Raw genomic sequence first — 16972 nt, forward strand, 5'->3', positions numbered from 1 at the left:
CAGAAAATAGAAACAAGCACTATTTGAGAAACTTGTAAAGCCTTGGATACATGTCATGAGAAACCATTCACACTCTCTAGAGTGCAATTTAAACATTACAAGATGACCTGCATTATCCCCCTTGGACGGATGTGTGGGCTACCCAGTTACAGAGCAAGGCTATCATCCACAGGCTGCACGGTCTTTCAACTACTGCTCACAGTAAGCAGAAATTGTAAAACTCGGCCAGAAGTATTTCTGGGCATTAGTTGCACCATCTGACTGTCAGAAATCAAAGCTTGAAGGTCTAGCCAAATGGACAGTATATTTGTCCTAAAACAAAGCCGACTGCATTTCATTTCCATAATGAAGTGTAATTCCTATGAGAAACACAAACAAAAATATCAATGATACATGAGAATGTACTGTGTTGTGCAGATACTATTGACCACAACGAGTGAAAAGATTACAGATGACTAGTTAATAACAGAATTGCTTAGCTGCATGTACTTGTTTTCTAAAGGAGGTAAAATATACCTTCAATATTTCCTAAGAAGACAGGAAGTAACAACAACAACAACAAAAAGAGGTGTTTAATTTTGAGTTAAAAGGTATGATAATTTTTTAAAATGATTGTGAGTAACATCTTTTACTCACAATCATTTTATCGTGAGGGTTTTTCTTACAGTTTCAGCTATTATAACCATGAGAGTTTTCCACTACAACAAGACAAGCTAGCATTGCTAAAGTTTCCTTTCATTATTTCATTGCTGCAGTTAAGTTTTCTACAACTAAATTTAAAGTCTTTTTTTTTTTTTTTTTTTTTTTTTTTTTTTATCTTCTGGTAAAACACTTTAGTGTGTTTTGTCTTGCTTTTGTTCTTCATCTCTCATTCAAATTTGTGATATGCAGATGGCCAAATCCACTCTTAAAAATGCTGCCCTCAAAATAAATTCCTAAAATACCAGTGAAATACCTTTTCAACTTACTATCAAACTACTGTAATATCTTATTTGATTGCAAGAAACCCATAAATCACGCAAATATGTAGCTAATGCAAAAGGCATTGCATTTGTGTCATTTCAAATACAAGAGCTGAACCTGTATTACAAATAGAGTTAATCCAGCACATTTACTTCAGTCCTAATTTTGTTTAAACGGCAACCTTGGTATTCATTTTGATTGATTATACTAATTCTTGAGCTTTGTCCAACACCGTTGAATTGTTCTCTAGTCACACCAGCTGAGATTGCAAAGGTTTTTGAGACAAGCTTGTAGGAAAAATATCTGCACAGCTCTAATCTAGGTCAACGGGTTTAAAGAAAAAGTGCAATATTTATTTTATTTTTTAACATTTCATATGTGGATGAAGCAGAAATGCTCCACAAAATAAAAGAAGAAAAAGAAGAAAAAAAAATATTTTTGGTCAATGCGCAGATTTTGTTTGATCTGAAAGAAAGATTTTAGTTTTATTTAAACTTTGAAAAAGACTTTAAAATATACTTTACATTTACAAATGAAAATGTGATTTTGGCTTATACATTTAATTGCATATGTGCACGTATCAAATCACTTTGTTTCTTTAATATATATATATATTTTTTTTTTTTTGGTCTGAAACTGGTTCTTAGAAAAATCATTCACTGACTCTTCCCAAATCTCTGATTTTGTGTAGAATGCATATGTGAAAGGCAGATCTATTGCTTCTTGCTCATGGGAAAGTTATCTAACCTCCGTCCACCAGTTCAAAAAGATCCCTGATGTTGATTAAACATGTATAAACAGAGTTGAAAAGGAAACATGCATATTTCACTTGAAAAAATGTAAGGACAAATGTACTAAAGGACAGCAATTAGCAACCAACATGAGTGTCTTGCTACATGACTGATTGATAGCCACTGTAGCCCAGGTTAGGCAATTTGCACTAAATAAAATATTAGGTTGTAAACTAGGCATTGAGTTTCAGACTGACCAAGTCAACTTATGTCAAGCAAACCTGCATCCTGCCTTTCTCTGGTAGCTAACTCAAGAGATTATGGAACTATTCACTACTAATAGTTCATGCTATTAAGCCTTAAACCCAAGATTTAGATGCCTATGGAACAATATCAAGAGTTTAGGGACTTAGGTATGCCAGCAGGACCTTATTAGGTAGTGTTATGCAAGTACAAACATAAACAAAAGCATACATTTGAAACCATATCCTCAGACGTGTATGTAAAAGGGAACTGTACTCTCGCATCTGAGAGCTGCGTTCAGCTTCAGACAATTAAACACTTTTTTTATGGTAACACTTTCTTCTTTTACAGTCCCTGGTAAGCTGTTCTCCACTATTATTTTGACCAGCCTGAGAAAAAATATATAAAACCTGATATACCACACTAGACTTGATTACAGTATTAAAATAATGAAAGGTGCCTTCCTGTCAATGCATAATGTTTATTAGCACTACAGGTAGTTTGCCTATAAATCTGCCACCACTACAAATACCTCTCTCAGATAACTCCCCTCTGAGGCTGTGCATCTTCCTGGCAGCTTTCAGGGAGAAGCACAATTACCTATTGCCTGTGAAGCAATATGAAATTTTGAAGTGTCTTCTTTTTTGGGGGATGAGGTGGGGAGGGAATGGGGTGGGAAGTATTTCATATCCATTCCATTGCAGAATCTGATGATACTTTTGACGATAAATGAGGGAATTCAATCCCAAAGCTTTGCAAACACAGAACAACAAACAGGAGACTTTTAAAATAATTACTTTTTGGGGAAAGAAGGAACAAAAAGAAAGAAAAGCAAGGGTAGGCTAGTGTAGGGCACATAAGCATGATGAATTTTTGGTTTATATGATCAGTAGAGTTTTTCTTGGTGGTGGGAGTGTTTAGATTTTTGTTGAGTGGCTTTCTGAGGATGTCTGAAGGGCATATGAACTAGCCAGGTGGTTCTTCATCCTTATGAAGTGCAGCTTGTAAAGGCTCAGGTCAGCTTGCCTTCTCCCCACTATTCCCAGGTATGTCTCCTCAAGGCCAGATCTTCCTTGTTGCTACTTAGCTTGATAATGGGTTGAGCAGGGAAAAGAAAAGTAATTCTACTCACCTCACAAATGAGAAGTTGTATTAATGAACCTTCAAGAGCTTACCTATTTTAAGCTCAGGATGCAAGCAGAAGCTGCACAACAGAGCAGACCACTCATTTTTTATTTTTATTTTTTTACACAGAGAAGACAATGTGTGTTATTACTAGCCCAGAAGGCAGGTTTTGTACGTGCAACCTGGCAGGGGTCCTGGATTTGTTCTCTACAGGCAAGAATGGCTGAGCTGAAGCAGCTAAGAGAAACAGGTTCAAGAGGTACTAGGGGGAGAACTGCTCTGTAATAGCTTTGCAATACAACTTGAATTTAATACTGTAGTCAGATGGAGTAAACAAAACAAATGCATCACACAGATATTCCATATCAAGAAGGGAATATACATAAAAATCAGACGAATAGTAAAAAACTGAAAAAGCGGTCCAAAATGTAGGAAGCCTAAAGCAACCTGGAGGCTTTTCAAAACCACTGTATTAAAAGTCCTGGTAAACTGTGTCACATATCAAAAAGAATATAAAACAGTTCAATAAAACTCTGCATAGCTCATAAAAAAGCTAAGAAGGCTATTGTAGGGAAAAAGGTTCACATTTAAAAATTTGCTGAAATGAACAGCAAAGCTCATAAAAACCAGATCAAGAGTAAATGGCAACTCGGATGGCTAAAAAAGAATGTGAACAGTTTGCAGAAGATCATCAAGCTCATAGTAAAAAGTTGTTTAAAGCAAAGCAAGAAGCCCTCAAAGGAAATAACAACAGTACATGATGCCAAAAGTTTAAAAGGGGCACTCAGGGACAGGAAGGTCACAGCAGAGAAACTTAGGGAAATCTTTGCATATGTCTTTACCACTGAAGGTGTTTGAGATTTGAGTCCCAAACCTAAGCTATTTTTTGAGCCAGATTAAGTTCAGGTAAATATACAGGAAGTAGAAGATAACATAGATAAGGCAGACCTTGGTAAGTGAGTAGAGAGTGGTGACATTAAACTAGACCTTCTGAAGGACCTCAAGTGTGAAATTGCAGAACTGCTGGCCAAGGTGTGTAACCCATTGTCACAAATAGCCACAGTTGGTGCCAACCCAACTCCCATGTGAAAAAGACACTCAGGAGTAGACTCTGGCAACTGTGGCTGGCTGGGCCAGGATGTCTGACTTCTCTGCTTGGCCAGGCAGTCATCTACCTTAAAGAATATCATAACTGAGCACACGGATAAGCATGGTAAAGGAGAACCTAGTAACCATAAAATATTTTCAGTATGGCTTTCGCAAAATTCTTCACCAAGACTTTTGAAAATAAATTCCCTTGGGGTTGGAAGAGAGGTGCTTCTATGGATTGAAGGCTAAAAGAAAGATTGAAGGAAGAATAGTGCTCGGCAGTCACATTTCAAAATGGAGATGCAACAGGGACTGAGCCATGAAACACACAAATTTGTAGATGACATTATCCTTTCTCAAGGTGTTAAACACCTTGATGGTGATGAGGAAGTCTATCACTGGGTGGGTAGATAAACTTCAGTGTTGGTAGGCCTCAGGAGCGGCATTGAGAGGAAAACAAGAGGGTATCAGTTTACTGCTAAGACCTTGGTGCACCCATAATCCTGCATGCTGTGTACAGTTGTGGTATCTCAAAGACCAGAGAGTCCAGAGAGAGAAGACTAGAGGGATTAGGGACTAGAGTGCTGTCTCCTAGGACTGTGGTGGTTTTACCGTGCTGGGCAGCTAAACCCCACAACCGCTCTCTCACTCCCCCTCCTTTAGATAAGGAGGGGGAGAAGTAAAGCAAAGAACAACTCACGGGTTGAGATAAGGATAATTTAATTAAAGGGAAATAATTATAATAATTAAATAAAGACTACCATGAACTAAACAATTTAACTAAGGGGAAATAAAAGGGAAAGGGGAAAAAGGGAGGAAAACAAACAAACAAAATAAATGAAAGCTATATGGAAGTGCAGAGGAAAGAAATTACTCTCTACTTCCCACAAATGAGCGATGATTGACCACGTCCTTGAAGCAAGGCCTCAACGCACGCAGCCGGTGTTCGAGAGGAGGACCGTCGTCTTCTCAACGAGAGCCCACCCCTCCCCTCTTCTTCCTGTTTCCACCTTTTATTGCTGAGTGTGACACCACATGGTATGGAATATCCCTTTGATTGGTTTAGGTCAGCTGCCCTAGTGATGTTTCTCTCCTCACTTTTTTGCCCACCCCCTAGGAGGGTTAGAGAAAGGCCCAATGCTGTGCCACTGCTGCTCAGCAGTAGACACAACACTGGTGTGATAACACTGCTGTTCCAGCTACAAGTACAGAGTATGGCACTGAATGGGCTGCTGCCGGGAAAGTTAACATTCCAGCCAGACCCAGTACACTAGGAGAGGCTAAAAACACTGTGACTCTTCCTTTTGGACAAGAGAAAGGCGAGAGGGGATGTCATTGAGGTTTACATTGACGTTTACATAATTAAGGGAGCAGGGAGTAAGGTAAATGCAGAATTGCTCCTTTCCAGATCTTACAGAACTGAAAATAGGGTGTATTAGGAAGAGATTGGCTTAGAACAGGTTGGATAGTAATTTTATATTGTTTGATTAGTGGAATCCTTGGTGCCACAGACGGCTGTAAAGACACACAGCAGCTTCAGAAAAAGATTAGACAAATCCAGGGAGAAACACAGATATTGAAAGAATATAAAAATATGTCACGTCTCTAACAGTACAATTTTAATTAAAAAGGACTGTACAAAGTTGCCAGATCTCTGTGCTCCCCCTAAAAAGCACCTCCTACCATCACTGCCGGGGACATAGTAATGGGTTAGATGTATTAGTGGTCTATGATGGGAAGAAACTTCTTGTGCTTTTATTTTGTAAAAACAAGCTAAAATATCAGATTTCATTAGATATATCAGTTTACACTAACCAAGAGTTAAAAAGGAGTTACTGCCATTATACCAGTTGAGAACCTGGTTAATTGTGAAATTCAAGAATTACACTAACAGTTAATAACATGTATTTACTGGATTTAACCATTTCCCTGAAAACACAAGAATGGAATTAACTTCAGAATAGTTAAGTGTTGTATTTTATTATTATTATTATTTTAAACTATGGAGAAGAACATCTGCTAGATCTAGTCTGTGTGTAAAGATTTAAACTGGTACAGAAAGTGCTTGTAAGTTAAGATCAGACACTAGATTTCATAGTTGCACTCAAAAACAGACAGAAATGATTATAGGTGAACTGGTAATAGTTTACCCTTGGCCATTGCATTAGTGAAAGCAATACAACAAATATCTGTATAGGAGTTGTAGAAATGTCTCATATCAGTCTTGATTAACAAAAAATAAATAAATGTTTTGGCATTCCCACAAAATGGCCTTTATGGGGACACGAAACTGTCCATTCATTTCAGTTTCCGTTATCTCAGCCCCTTGCAAAAATAAGGGCTAACTGGCTCAAGCAGTGCTAGACGCTTGACTCAGACAGAAAGTACAAAGCAAGATTTCAACAGAGCACATTTTCTCACTCTACAGAAAGATCAAAAAGATTTCTATTCACTTCCACTTTCTACAAAGTCCTCTAGGTTGATTATGAAGTGAGGCTGATTATGAACTTCAATAGGTCAAACAGTTGGCCATTGTACTGAAAGGAGTTACCACTTCCTACATAAGCGTATTCATGTACTAACAATTTTTAAAGGTGATATATTATACTCTGCCCAATATATGGTCTATAAATAACTTCAAATCTTAAAATATTAGGAGTTGCAATAAAAATTTGTAGAAAAAAAAAATAGATTTTTTTTTTTCCCCTTTAGTCCAGGGCCTCTGTTTTATTCAAGATAGAATTTCAATACAGTATCAATGCTTACCCGTTCTCCCTTCCTTCTTACGCAGACACCTTGGCACTCCTCACAGTATTTTCTCCACATGCTGCTTAGGGAGAAGATGAGACCACTGTCTGCCCTCTCCCTCCTCACCCTGAGCCCTCCACCACGTTTACATACATGTAGTTTCTTGTTGTGTGGATCTGGACACTCCTGCAGGAACTTTGATTCTCACTGTAACTCCACTGAGGTTTTTGCCAGCTGTGAGAATGGCCAGATGACTGACCATGAGGTATGGTCAGACCTATAAAGACTGGATATTCATATCCAGCTAACAATAAATACACACCTAAGTTTAAAGTGAAGTAACTAGCCTGCTGTCAACACGAACATAGACTGGAGTGTCATTAGACACTAGAGAAAGAACAACTTAAGAAAGCAGTTCCCTTTCTTTGTTTTGCTCCAAAGGTGTAAACTCGAAAGCAAGACAGGAGGTGGCAACTTCAAGGGGATCATGTGTGGCCCTGGGAAGATATGCCTTTAGAGAAACTTCCCTGAACAACGGCTAGGCATTTGCTGTGAACTGCAAATGTGATTATCAGCAACATCCTGTGATTTTCTGAAGGTTTGACTCAGAAATGAGGTAGAAAGGATGGAAATGAGGTAGAAAGTGCCTTTCCCATGTGTCTCCATAGCCCTGGCAGCAGGTCTGATGAGGGGTGGGAGCTTGCATGTTAGCCGCTGTATTTGCCTTGCTGCTGCAGCTCACCACCACCATGGCAGGCAGAAGATGGGGCTTCTCCTGCTTCATTTTCCCCACCCACACTGGACTTCATTGAGCTCTGTCTGAGTCTAGTGAAAGCTTCATGGCAGAGCCCAGCCAAAAAAGAGTCGAGGAAAAACTAAACACAGCCAAGTGATACCATAACTCTTTCCAGCAGGCTTGTTGGGTGCATGCACTAATTTGTGCTAGGTTGCCTTCTGTCCCTAGAAACTGCCTACTTGAAACATGATACAACTTCTGTGTGCCTTCATAGCTGGTGTTATCAGTCTTGAACCAAAACTGGTGTAGAGAGAACCACAGGGCTTCCAGCTGTCATGCATCTGGAGACCTGGCACACTTGAACAAAGTCTGTCTGAATCCTCACAAATCCAGACAGACAGTGCCTCTGAGCACAGAACCCCCAGAAGAAAGCAATGGGCATATTTTAGTAAAAAACACTTAAAAAAAACCAACAAAACAAACAAAAAAAAAAAAAAAAACAAATGCCATTGGATTAAGACAATACAGAAAAGCACCTTTATCTAAATGCTGTACCTTAAAATTTCAACTGCAACAACCGCAGAAAATGAAGTAGAACCTTATATAAATAAAAATAGGCATTTTTCAGACCTTTTCTACTGTCATAATTTTCAATAGTATTTGCTGTTCCAATGAACTTCATTCAGCAATTTCTGAAATGCATTCAGTAGCAGAAAGCTGAAGAAAGACCTTTTGTATGTCTGTATTTAGAGATCTGTTATGAGATTAATGTGTATTTTCACTGCATGGTAGGGCAACGGTATGGCAACTGGTTGCTGGCTCTCACAGTGCTATTTCTACCTGAATACCCAGAGACAGCTGTGTTGTACCTGACACGGAGAGCCACTGAACAAGCACAAATCTAGCAGACTTCTTCAGGCACTCTTACAAGTGCAAACACGCAATATGTCTATTGTGCATGTAATGAGTCACCTCAAAAAGAACATGTGTGTCGTGCCAGATTATACAGAGGTTTTGTGAAAATAAATATTCCCATTGAGGATTAGCATGAGACCAGAAGCTATGCCAAATTTGACTAGTCTCTAAAGGCCAGTTTTGTTCCTTAAAACAGATGTTTAACTGAGGTTCTGACATCTGAAGAGACAAGCAGACGCAAAATACATTTAGTGCATGCTGACTCAGAATGAGGTATACAATTTCAGAGAATTCAAACACAATTTTTGAAGTGTTATAAAATTCTTTAAATCACTTTCCCCGATACTCCTTCACAATTTCCACAGTAACCACAAGTAGCAAAATATAATTAATGTTTTGTAACATCCTCCTTTTCTCTTGTCTTAGTGTCTCTTTAACTAGCTTGATTAGTTACTGGGGTTACTCTTACTTCCCTGACATAAGCAAAAGAGTGAGAGTGGAGAGTATATAAAATATGCTCTTTTCTCCTTTCTAGATACTAAACATCTAAGCTTCTGGGGCACCTGGCTGATTCTCTACTTTAATAACTTAAAATTTTCAGCTTTTCTAACCTACTCAATTACTTCTGTTTAGCTACCTCTCTTCTCTTGCAGACGTGGTTAACTTGAAATTAAGGGTTATTCACTCAGTAAGGAAGGAGAAAAATATTTGGTCACAAATTAGGTAGTTTTCCCACAGATTACTGTTTTAATGAACTCTAGTAGAGAACTAGCAGGTCCATGCTTTACCTTAGAACACAAAATGTCACACTGAAGAAAGACACAGTAGCATCGTACTTGAGGCTGTTTCGCACAGCCAACAGTTTTTGTCTTTCAGTGCCCTTGGAGGGAAATGGCAGGAGGCACTCGCTCAACTTCACAGGCTGAGTGATCGGGGAAGGGCAATAACAGCTGGAGACAGCCCCTCCGGAAGCTGTGTCTCATGGGAAGGGTTTGTTTGTTCTCAACTTCATCAGCCTGCCATTAGGCTATTGTAATGGAAGGCAGATCTTGAGCAGGCCGTGGTCAGGCGTTGGGAGTATTGCCACTGTGGTGCTCATGGCATGGTGACCATGGGATCATCTGACTTCCACAAAGACATCAGGAGTTCTGCTGTAAACAAGAGTGTTCCTTGCCTTCCACCTACACGTTGACTTTCCTGCCACCTCTTCCTCCACTCAGACGTGGAGTCAAGCTCAAGGAATGTGATGGGAATGGGAACTGGCAGCCTGCTGCATGGAAGAAAGGCAGAGTGATAGCAGAAAGAGCATATGACCTGCTGCATCTCTTGCCTGGCCTATTCTTAGGGATGGGTGGATGGAAAAGGCTGAGTCACTCTCAGCTGCAGACGACCAAGCTGTACAGAAGGAGGCTGCCAGCCAGGGCTTCGAGCCATACAGGATAGGAACTGCCCTACTGCTGGGAGCTCTTTGGGCAGGTGGCTAATAGCCTCCACCCCATCTCCCTTCCTCTGCCTCTTAGCTCACTATTCCCCAAAATAAAGAAAAGGGTATCAGCAACAACCCAGTGCCAGGAAGTCCCAAGCAGTTTCCTTCAAGTGGGTATTTCAGGTTCTGCATAACTGGTTCCCTTCTGCTTTGATGAAAATCACACATACGAGGTATCATCTCATTGGATACCCTTTTGTTAGAAAGAATTCAGGAAAGTTACTGAGTGATTTTGTTGATATTCTTTTAGCATCATCATACAATCTGTACTGACAGATCTAACATCATGGGACAATTATCCGTTGAATTCTGACCTGATCCACTTGCCATGTCCCTGAGGTCCCTTGGCCCTCAGCTTTAAGAGAAGAACCTGCTATACTTGTCAAATCTATGAGTTCCTGAGGAAGTAAGATGCAATAACAGTAACTCCTAAGAAAAAAACACAATAGTTTGAATATTTACAGCACTCTGATGCAAGTTTGCCTCTAGCAAATGGTATTGAACTGATAGCATGAAGAACGTTTTGCAGGAAAAAATATTACTCACACGGCCTCCTTTTTCAGGAAAACACTGGCATCCTCCACTGCAGTCTCTTCCTCCACATGGTCCTGCGTAAGTCTTTGCACCCTGCACACCAGAACAGACATAAAACAAAAGTTAATTGATGTGAACTACATATTTGTGAACTACATATATTTGGCACAACACAATAAACATTAATTAGCAGAATCACTGCAAAGACCTGGATCAGATCTATGACTTCCAGGTGAAACTTCTTAAAGATAAGCTTAGAAGCAGAAGTTGGAGCCCTCCCGGTTCTTGGAGATCATCATCAAGAAATATAATGTTACTCTATTAATTTCCCTCCACATTTGCGAAGTGCTGCAGCTCCATGTTGAGTGATATTTCACACATCTTTTTGACACATGCAGCATGTATCATATCGCAGAAACACAGCTGCTTGGATTCTTCAGGGACACTGACTAAGTCCTAGATCACAATGCAGCACATCCTTCCATGCGTGCTCTAAATCATTGCTACATTTTGCAATATTTATTGGTAGACATAAAGAAAGACGTTGGTATCATGTTCAAAACCACAAGGCAAACTCCTGCCCTCTCCTTTTCAATGGCTGTCTGTTCTAAAGGCACCTAAAACTTGCTGGCAGCCAACCTCTGTGACCTAGAATTCAGTCCTACATTAAGCTGCAGTTACACCTGTCCTGCCTGTGTAGAAGTGCCTTGGCCTGGGCTGTGAATCTATCGGTCACAACACACACACTGCTACATGCAAATCCCTGGAAGGACTCGGGCAGGCTGGCTGGCTCAGATTACATCTCGCACACACTGGCTGCATGAAGAGCAGCAGCCACAGTCACTCTTGTTCAGAAACCTGAACAGCAGAGAAGATGTGCATGCTGTGGTGTAACTTTTAGAAGTGTAACCTAATAATTAGGAATATTATGAAGGCCAGCCTGTGGCCCACCTCAGCTCAGGGTTTCGAGCCCCTGATGAAAGTGTCTCAGCAGCCTGGTAAGGCATCTGAGAAGAGGAGAAAGGGATTTCTCATCACTATTACTGAACCAGTTTTGCCCCACAGAAAATAATAGCATCAGAAGAAATAGAAGGACTGAAGTCCAGCAGCTACTGGAAGTATGTTTTTGGAGCCAAAGCTCCTCATTCAGGGCTGCTGATAATTTTCACATGCACTGCTCAGAAGATAAAACTGTAAAGCACCCTCACTCTAGGGTTCAGAGTCAGGCTCCATTCCATTTGCTTCCCTCCTGCCTTGAAAAACCCTGAATTTGTTGTTGTGCTGGGGCAGGAACAAGGAGTTCTTTCACCCTCCCCATCTTCCTCATATTTGAGTACTTGGAAGGGGGGTGACATGGGTATAAAGCCTCCAAAACAAGATGAGTGCTCTGAGCTGCTCTGCTATTTCTTAAAAAAGCAGTAATGCTGCCGTTCCTGCCTCTAGCCCTGACTCAAGGACCTAAACCATACAGAGGGACCAACAATGCAATGCGTGGCATTCTTCAGGTAGCTCTAATCAATCCCCTACTCAACACGTGGGGCTGATTTCTTAGGTATCCACTTCTCGCTTTACACTATCAGGAACCTGAAAACACAGCTTCAGGCTTTGGATTCCACTCTGTGAGCTAAACGAGTACCAGGTATGAAGCAGGTAGCTAACAGACATTGCCTAAGCCCTCCTTTGATCATATTTGTACAGCTGGCTCTTAATCTCATGACAAGCGGCTATACCAAGTTTCCAAAACAAGTTGTTATGCTTCTCAAGAGGGGGTTCCTGTCTGTATCATAACTCATCTCATGTATTAAAATGATATTGTTTCAGGTTTATATTTACTTCTCACATTTAATGAAACAAGTAGGCTTTCCATGCTGACAGAACAGGTCCACATGAAAAACTGAAACCATGCCTCGAGCTATTTAAAGGTTAGGTGTCTGACTCAGGAAATTATTTCACAGAGGTAACAGTGCTCTACGTCATGTTCTGACTCTGTTTTTTCTTTAGACTATTATTTAGAGGAAATAACAAGCTAAAACCATTTTAGAAACTCAAGCAGCTTCCTCAGGTTGGTCCATTTCAGTCAAATGACTGGATGATTGCAAACTTATTATGCCTGTGTTTTGTTCTTATTAACCTATTTACAGATGTAACGTGCACCTCTCTTTCAGGATCCTTCATTTCACAGTTTCCCTCTTCCCCCCCATTCTGCTTTCATAAATGAAGAACTGATCTATTCATTTCTATGGATGCCATGCTGATATAATGCTTCTGTGAACACATTCCTCTGCAGGATGCACATCTGCATTAAGGTGCAATGTAATAAGTAGTGCAGCCACTTTCTGGAATTAATTCTGAACTTTTAGAGAGATGTTTTGGAGCTGCAAGTAACAGTATATTGCAGCCCAAGAGTAATAAACTGACAAATACAGTAATTTAATCAGGAGAAATTTCAATTATGCCTACTGAGAAAATAGCAAGGAGAACAATAAGTTTATTTATTTTTTAATTAACACAGTGTCTCTCAATTTGGTAAATTGTTGCTAAGGAGAAAATAGAGTATGAATCAGAGCTATGGCAAGATAGTTGTGCACTTGCAAAAAAAACCTGGAGGCTGCTAATTCTTATTTTGGCTGGAAGAAGTTCAAGGTCTATTGTTTGTGTACTATCCATCGTCCAACATTTTAATTTGCATGTTTTAACAATACCAGCAGCTAATGTGGGGACACAATTGTTTTCTTCTACAATCTGAGGAAGCTTTATTTTATTTTCTCATTTTATGTCCTTTAATGCACACAGATCCTTGAGATAATGAAGAGACAAATCAGGAAGACTTCTCCAAAGGTAGAGAACATAACTGGAAAACATCTGAGACTAGCATTAATATATTTACTCTGGATTACACTTGGTCTCTCTATATTGCTTTATTTCCACTCCTTCACTTTTTGACTGCTAGTGGGAGGGCTCTGGGAGCTTTCATTCTCATGTAACATTTTCTGTTTTATTATCTGTTACTGTTTCTAATCTCTTGAAGGCAGATAACTGCACTGTCATTTAATCTGACATTACCAGGAAGTTATAGTATAAAACATAGTTTAAGAATTTTTCATGTTAAAAATAGATCATTTAATGATCCTTGTAAAACCTTGAGAAAACCAACTATACACACGGACACACAACTGAGTTGAAAAGAAATAAAAGAGAGGTGTATCAGTCAATAATTAGAATGGAAAAAGCCCAACTTAAAACTCAGAAACGGGCTATGTAATTTTAAAGTAACACAAAATTGTTTATTTCCTGAGGAAAATACATTTGTAGGAATTCAGCACCAATGGTTAATCCAGATGTAGTTCTCTTGATCTGAGGCAGGAGCCATGACTACCTGTTTGGTCAGGGGGAGAACACCCAGTCCTAAGATACAATTCACCCCATCCTGATACTGGCACCTAAACTGATCACCTGCATTTCTCCCAGAAATTACCTACTGCTATCACTTAGCTGGAAAAGCTAGTGGAGGCGTGCAGCTTACTTGGAGACATCCACCTACTGTAGAGGTCTACAGACAAGGAAATGAATGTCCTGATTTGCTCAATATGAGGTTGAATGGTAAAAAAATGTTTGCAGCACAATGATGTTCTAGCATCTGTGCAAACAAAGTAGAAGAGTAGTAACAGCCCCAATTCTGAAGTTCTCTGGTGTGAAAACCTTCAAATCCAGGTCTCACTTATGTTTTGGATGATCTCAAATCCCACTAATGATTAAAAAATCCAGAGTCTAGGCAGAGTCTAGAAATGGGGTTTATATAACCTAATTTTAGATATCTGCAATATACACATCTACACTTGAACACAACATCTGTCTTGCTGTTATAGACTACACAGAGAATTTCATCAAAACTATTTCAGGCAGTTGAGATAAATCTTATCCCAGAAGTGCCAGGAGATGAGAAAGGCAGCCTAGGTTAACTAGTTCATATGTGTCTACAGCACAGACATCCAGTTTCAGGTGAGATTAATACTATGCTAAGTGTCCTAATCTCACACCCATTTATTGAACAGATCAGCACAGAAGTGGGAACAGTCTCCAAGGAATTGTGAACTAGTTCTCTGACTGAGAAAATCAAACAGGCATCTACCCTGGGAAAGCTCTAACCAGCAGGTCATGAACTAGGCTGGAATGGATACAGAAGGGGGAATGAGGAAAGAAATGAATAGAAAAAGAGAAGAGGGAATTTTCAAACTCTTCTTTTAATATCATTTGGTAACTCTGTGGTGGAATGTATATATGAGTGATAACTCAAGAAATTTGAACGTCACTTACGTTTAAGCACAAATAAGGGAAAACATACAATCTATGACTTTAAACATGTTTTTTGCCTGGTGCAAACAATTTCCCTTTTTATGTATGAAACATCAAGCATAAAATATCTATGTTGCAACAGAAAAAATTGTTGACCTCTTGCTTTTTCATAATTTTTTTTTTGTCCCAAAACAATATTACTTATGTTAGTATATCTTCAGCCAACAATTGTCAACTTCTCTTCCAAGAGTTCATGGAGTTTTGCTTTTGACTTAAATGTAGTTTCTTTCAGCCAAACTCCTAAAAAAAAAATAGAAATATATACCCAAGTCTCTTTAAAATTTTCCACCCATTAATGAATTTTTTATTACTGATCTTGACTACATTTATGTAATTGTTATCTCTGCATGCCCATTCAAGTATTTTCACTTTAGTGGTTGTTATTCTGACAAAGAACAAAGGCAATCAGAAGACAGAACTCAAAGTAAAGTTCTAAGAGTACAGAAAGACCTGGAAATATAAGCCATTTCGTTACATGCAACCTCACCCCCCCAAAAAAATACAGAAATTTTAATGTAAATATTGCAACCTGGAATCAAAACACTCTGCACACTGACATTTTCTTTGATAAAGTTTTACAGGTTGCAGTTGCGCCTTAACTTCTGCCTTGTCACAGCCTGATTCTGTGCTTTCCATCAATCACAGCAGCCCCTCCATGAAGAGTAAGGTTTACAAAGGAGATTTCAGAAGGTCTGGGAACTTGCTGACAAGCTGAACCATAGCTGAGGGTGCTACACACTGCGTGCTTCACTTCGCATGAGATTTTAGCCAGAAAGTCAAGTCAGAACTGCAAACCTGCCTCTGAGGCAGCACACTGTGTTGACTGGCCCATGCTTCCAGTACGAACCTCTTTTTCCATGCCTGACCTTCAGTTGTCAACACTCACTCTAATTTCAGATTTGGTCTGTAAGGCCCTGACATGGAAACATTAATCCTTTGCTGCCTTTGAAAGAAAAGAGAAAAAAAAAATAAAGTAAGAGTATGGTTGGATACTCCAGTTGCTGAGGAAGCAGACAGATAAGAACTTCATTGGTTTCAAATGTTACTGCACAGTTGTATTTGCTCAAAACAAGCTTTTCACTCCTTAAAAAGATGAAAACATTTGTGGCCTGGATGCCAAATTTATTTCTCTAGAAACACTCATAAACAATCCTTCAAAACAAATATGGAGAACGCTGTCTGTGGGGTAGCCTGGGTTAGCCAGCATTAAACTTGGTCTGGAAAATGCTCTGTCCTCAGAGAATTGCAATGCCAGGGGAAGAACCAAACGTCTGAAACTGTCTGCCTGCAATCCAGTAACTACGAGTTCACTGGATAGTACGACCACTGTGAAGACCTTAATTGGTGAGGGAAAGGAGATATAAATTGGCACATTCAGAGAGGAAGGAAAAGATGTGGGTGTGGATCCTTTTTCCAACTGTTCTGAGAATTATTTAGCTAAGAAATAATTCTTTCTTTCATATTTGAATGGGAGCCAGAATCTTTCTAGACTGGATGCATGGCGAGTAATTTAGTGTGTGACCTCAACATCATATGAATGTTTACACTTCCCACAAAAGCAGGGGGAGCCATGTATTTACATATCCTTCAATGAAAAATAAAATAAAATAAATGGAGCTGGAAACTGGCCCCAGGATGAACATGAAGAGACTTACCACCAGCCATCCAATAAAGCTGGTTGCTTCACTACTGCCTAAGGCAACATCCCTGGTGTGATGCTTCAATGCTTGTGGCAAGCACTTACGAATTTTTGATTTGTGTGGAGTTTCCAATGCCACCTCTCTTGTGATGGATTGTGTAGAGAAAACTGTAAAGCAGGTTGCCAGACATGCAAACAGCTTGCTTGACTTCTGGATCCTGATGGGCATGTGATTGTCAACAGACAAGGAGTATTCCAAAGCAGCACAGCTCCTGGGGACTGTCTGGGGCTGAGTGGATAAAGGATGAGAGAATACAAAGTGATGCTGTGAAGTCCCCAGAAGACAGAAATTTGTCCTTTCTAGTGTGTCTCTGCAAGTATGTCAAAGCTAGCAATGAGAAACGTGAATT

General features: G+C 39.6%; 1 protein-coding gene across 1 annotated transcript in view; it reads right to left on the reverse strand.

Annotated features, from left to right (window-relative positions):
* The window catches only part of COL4A2 (collagen type IV alpha 2 chain), a 135467-nt gene that overhangs the window by 87499 nt on the left and 30996 nt on the right, over window positions 1-16972 (reverse strand). The window contains exon 3 of the mRNA XM_084515166.1: window positions 10583-10663. Coding sequence (XP_084371292.1) covers window positions 10583-10663 — 81 coding nt within the window. The remainder of the gene's footprint in view (window positions 1-10582; window positions 10664-16972) is intronic.

This window comes from Aythya ferina (assembly GCF_964211825.1).
Source record: "Aythya ferina genome assembly, chromosome: 1".
Lineage (NCBI taxonomy): Eukaryota > Metazoa > Chordata > Aves > Anseriformes > Anatidae > Aythya > Aythya ferina.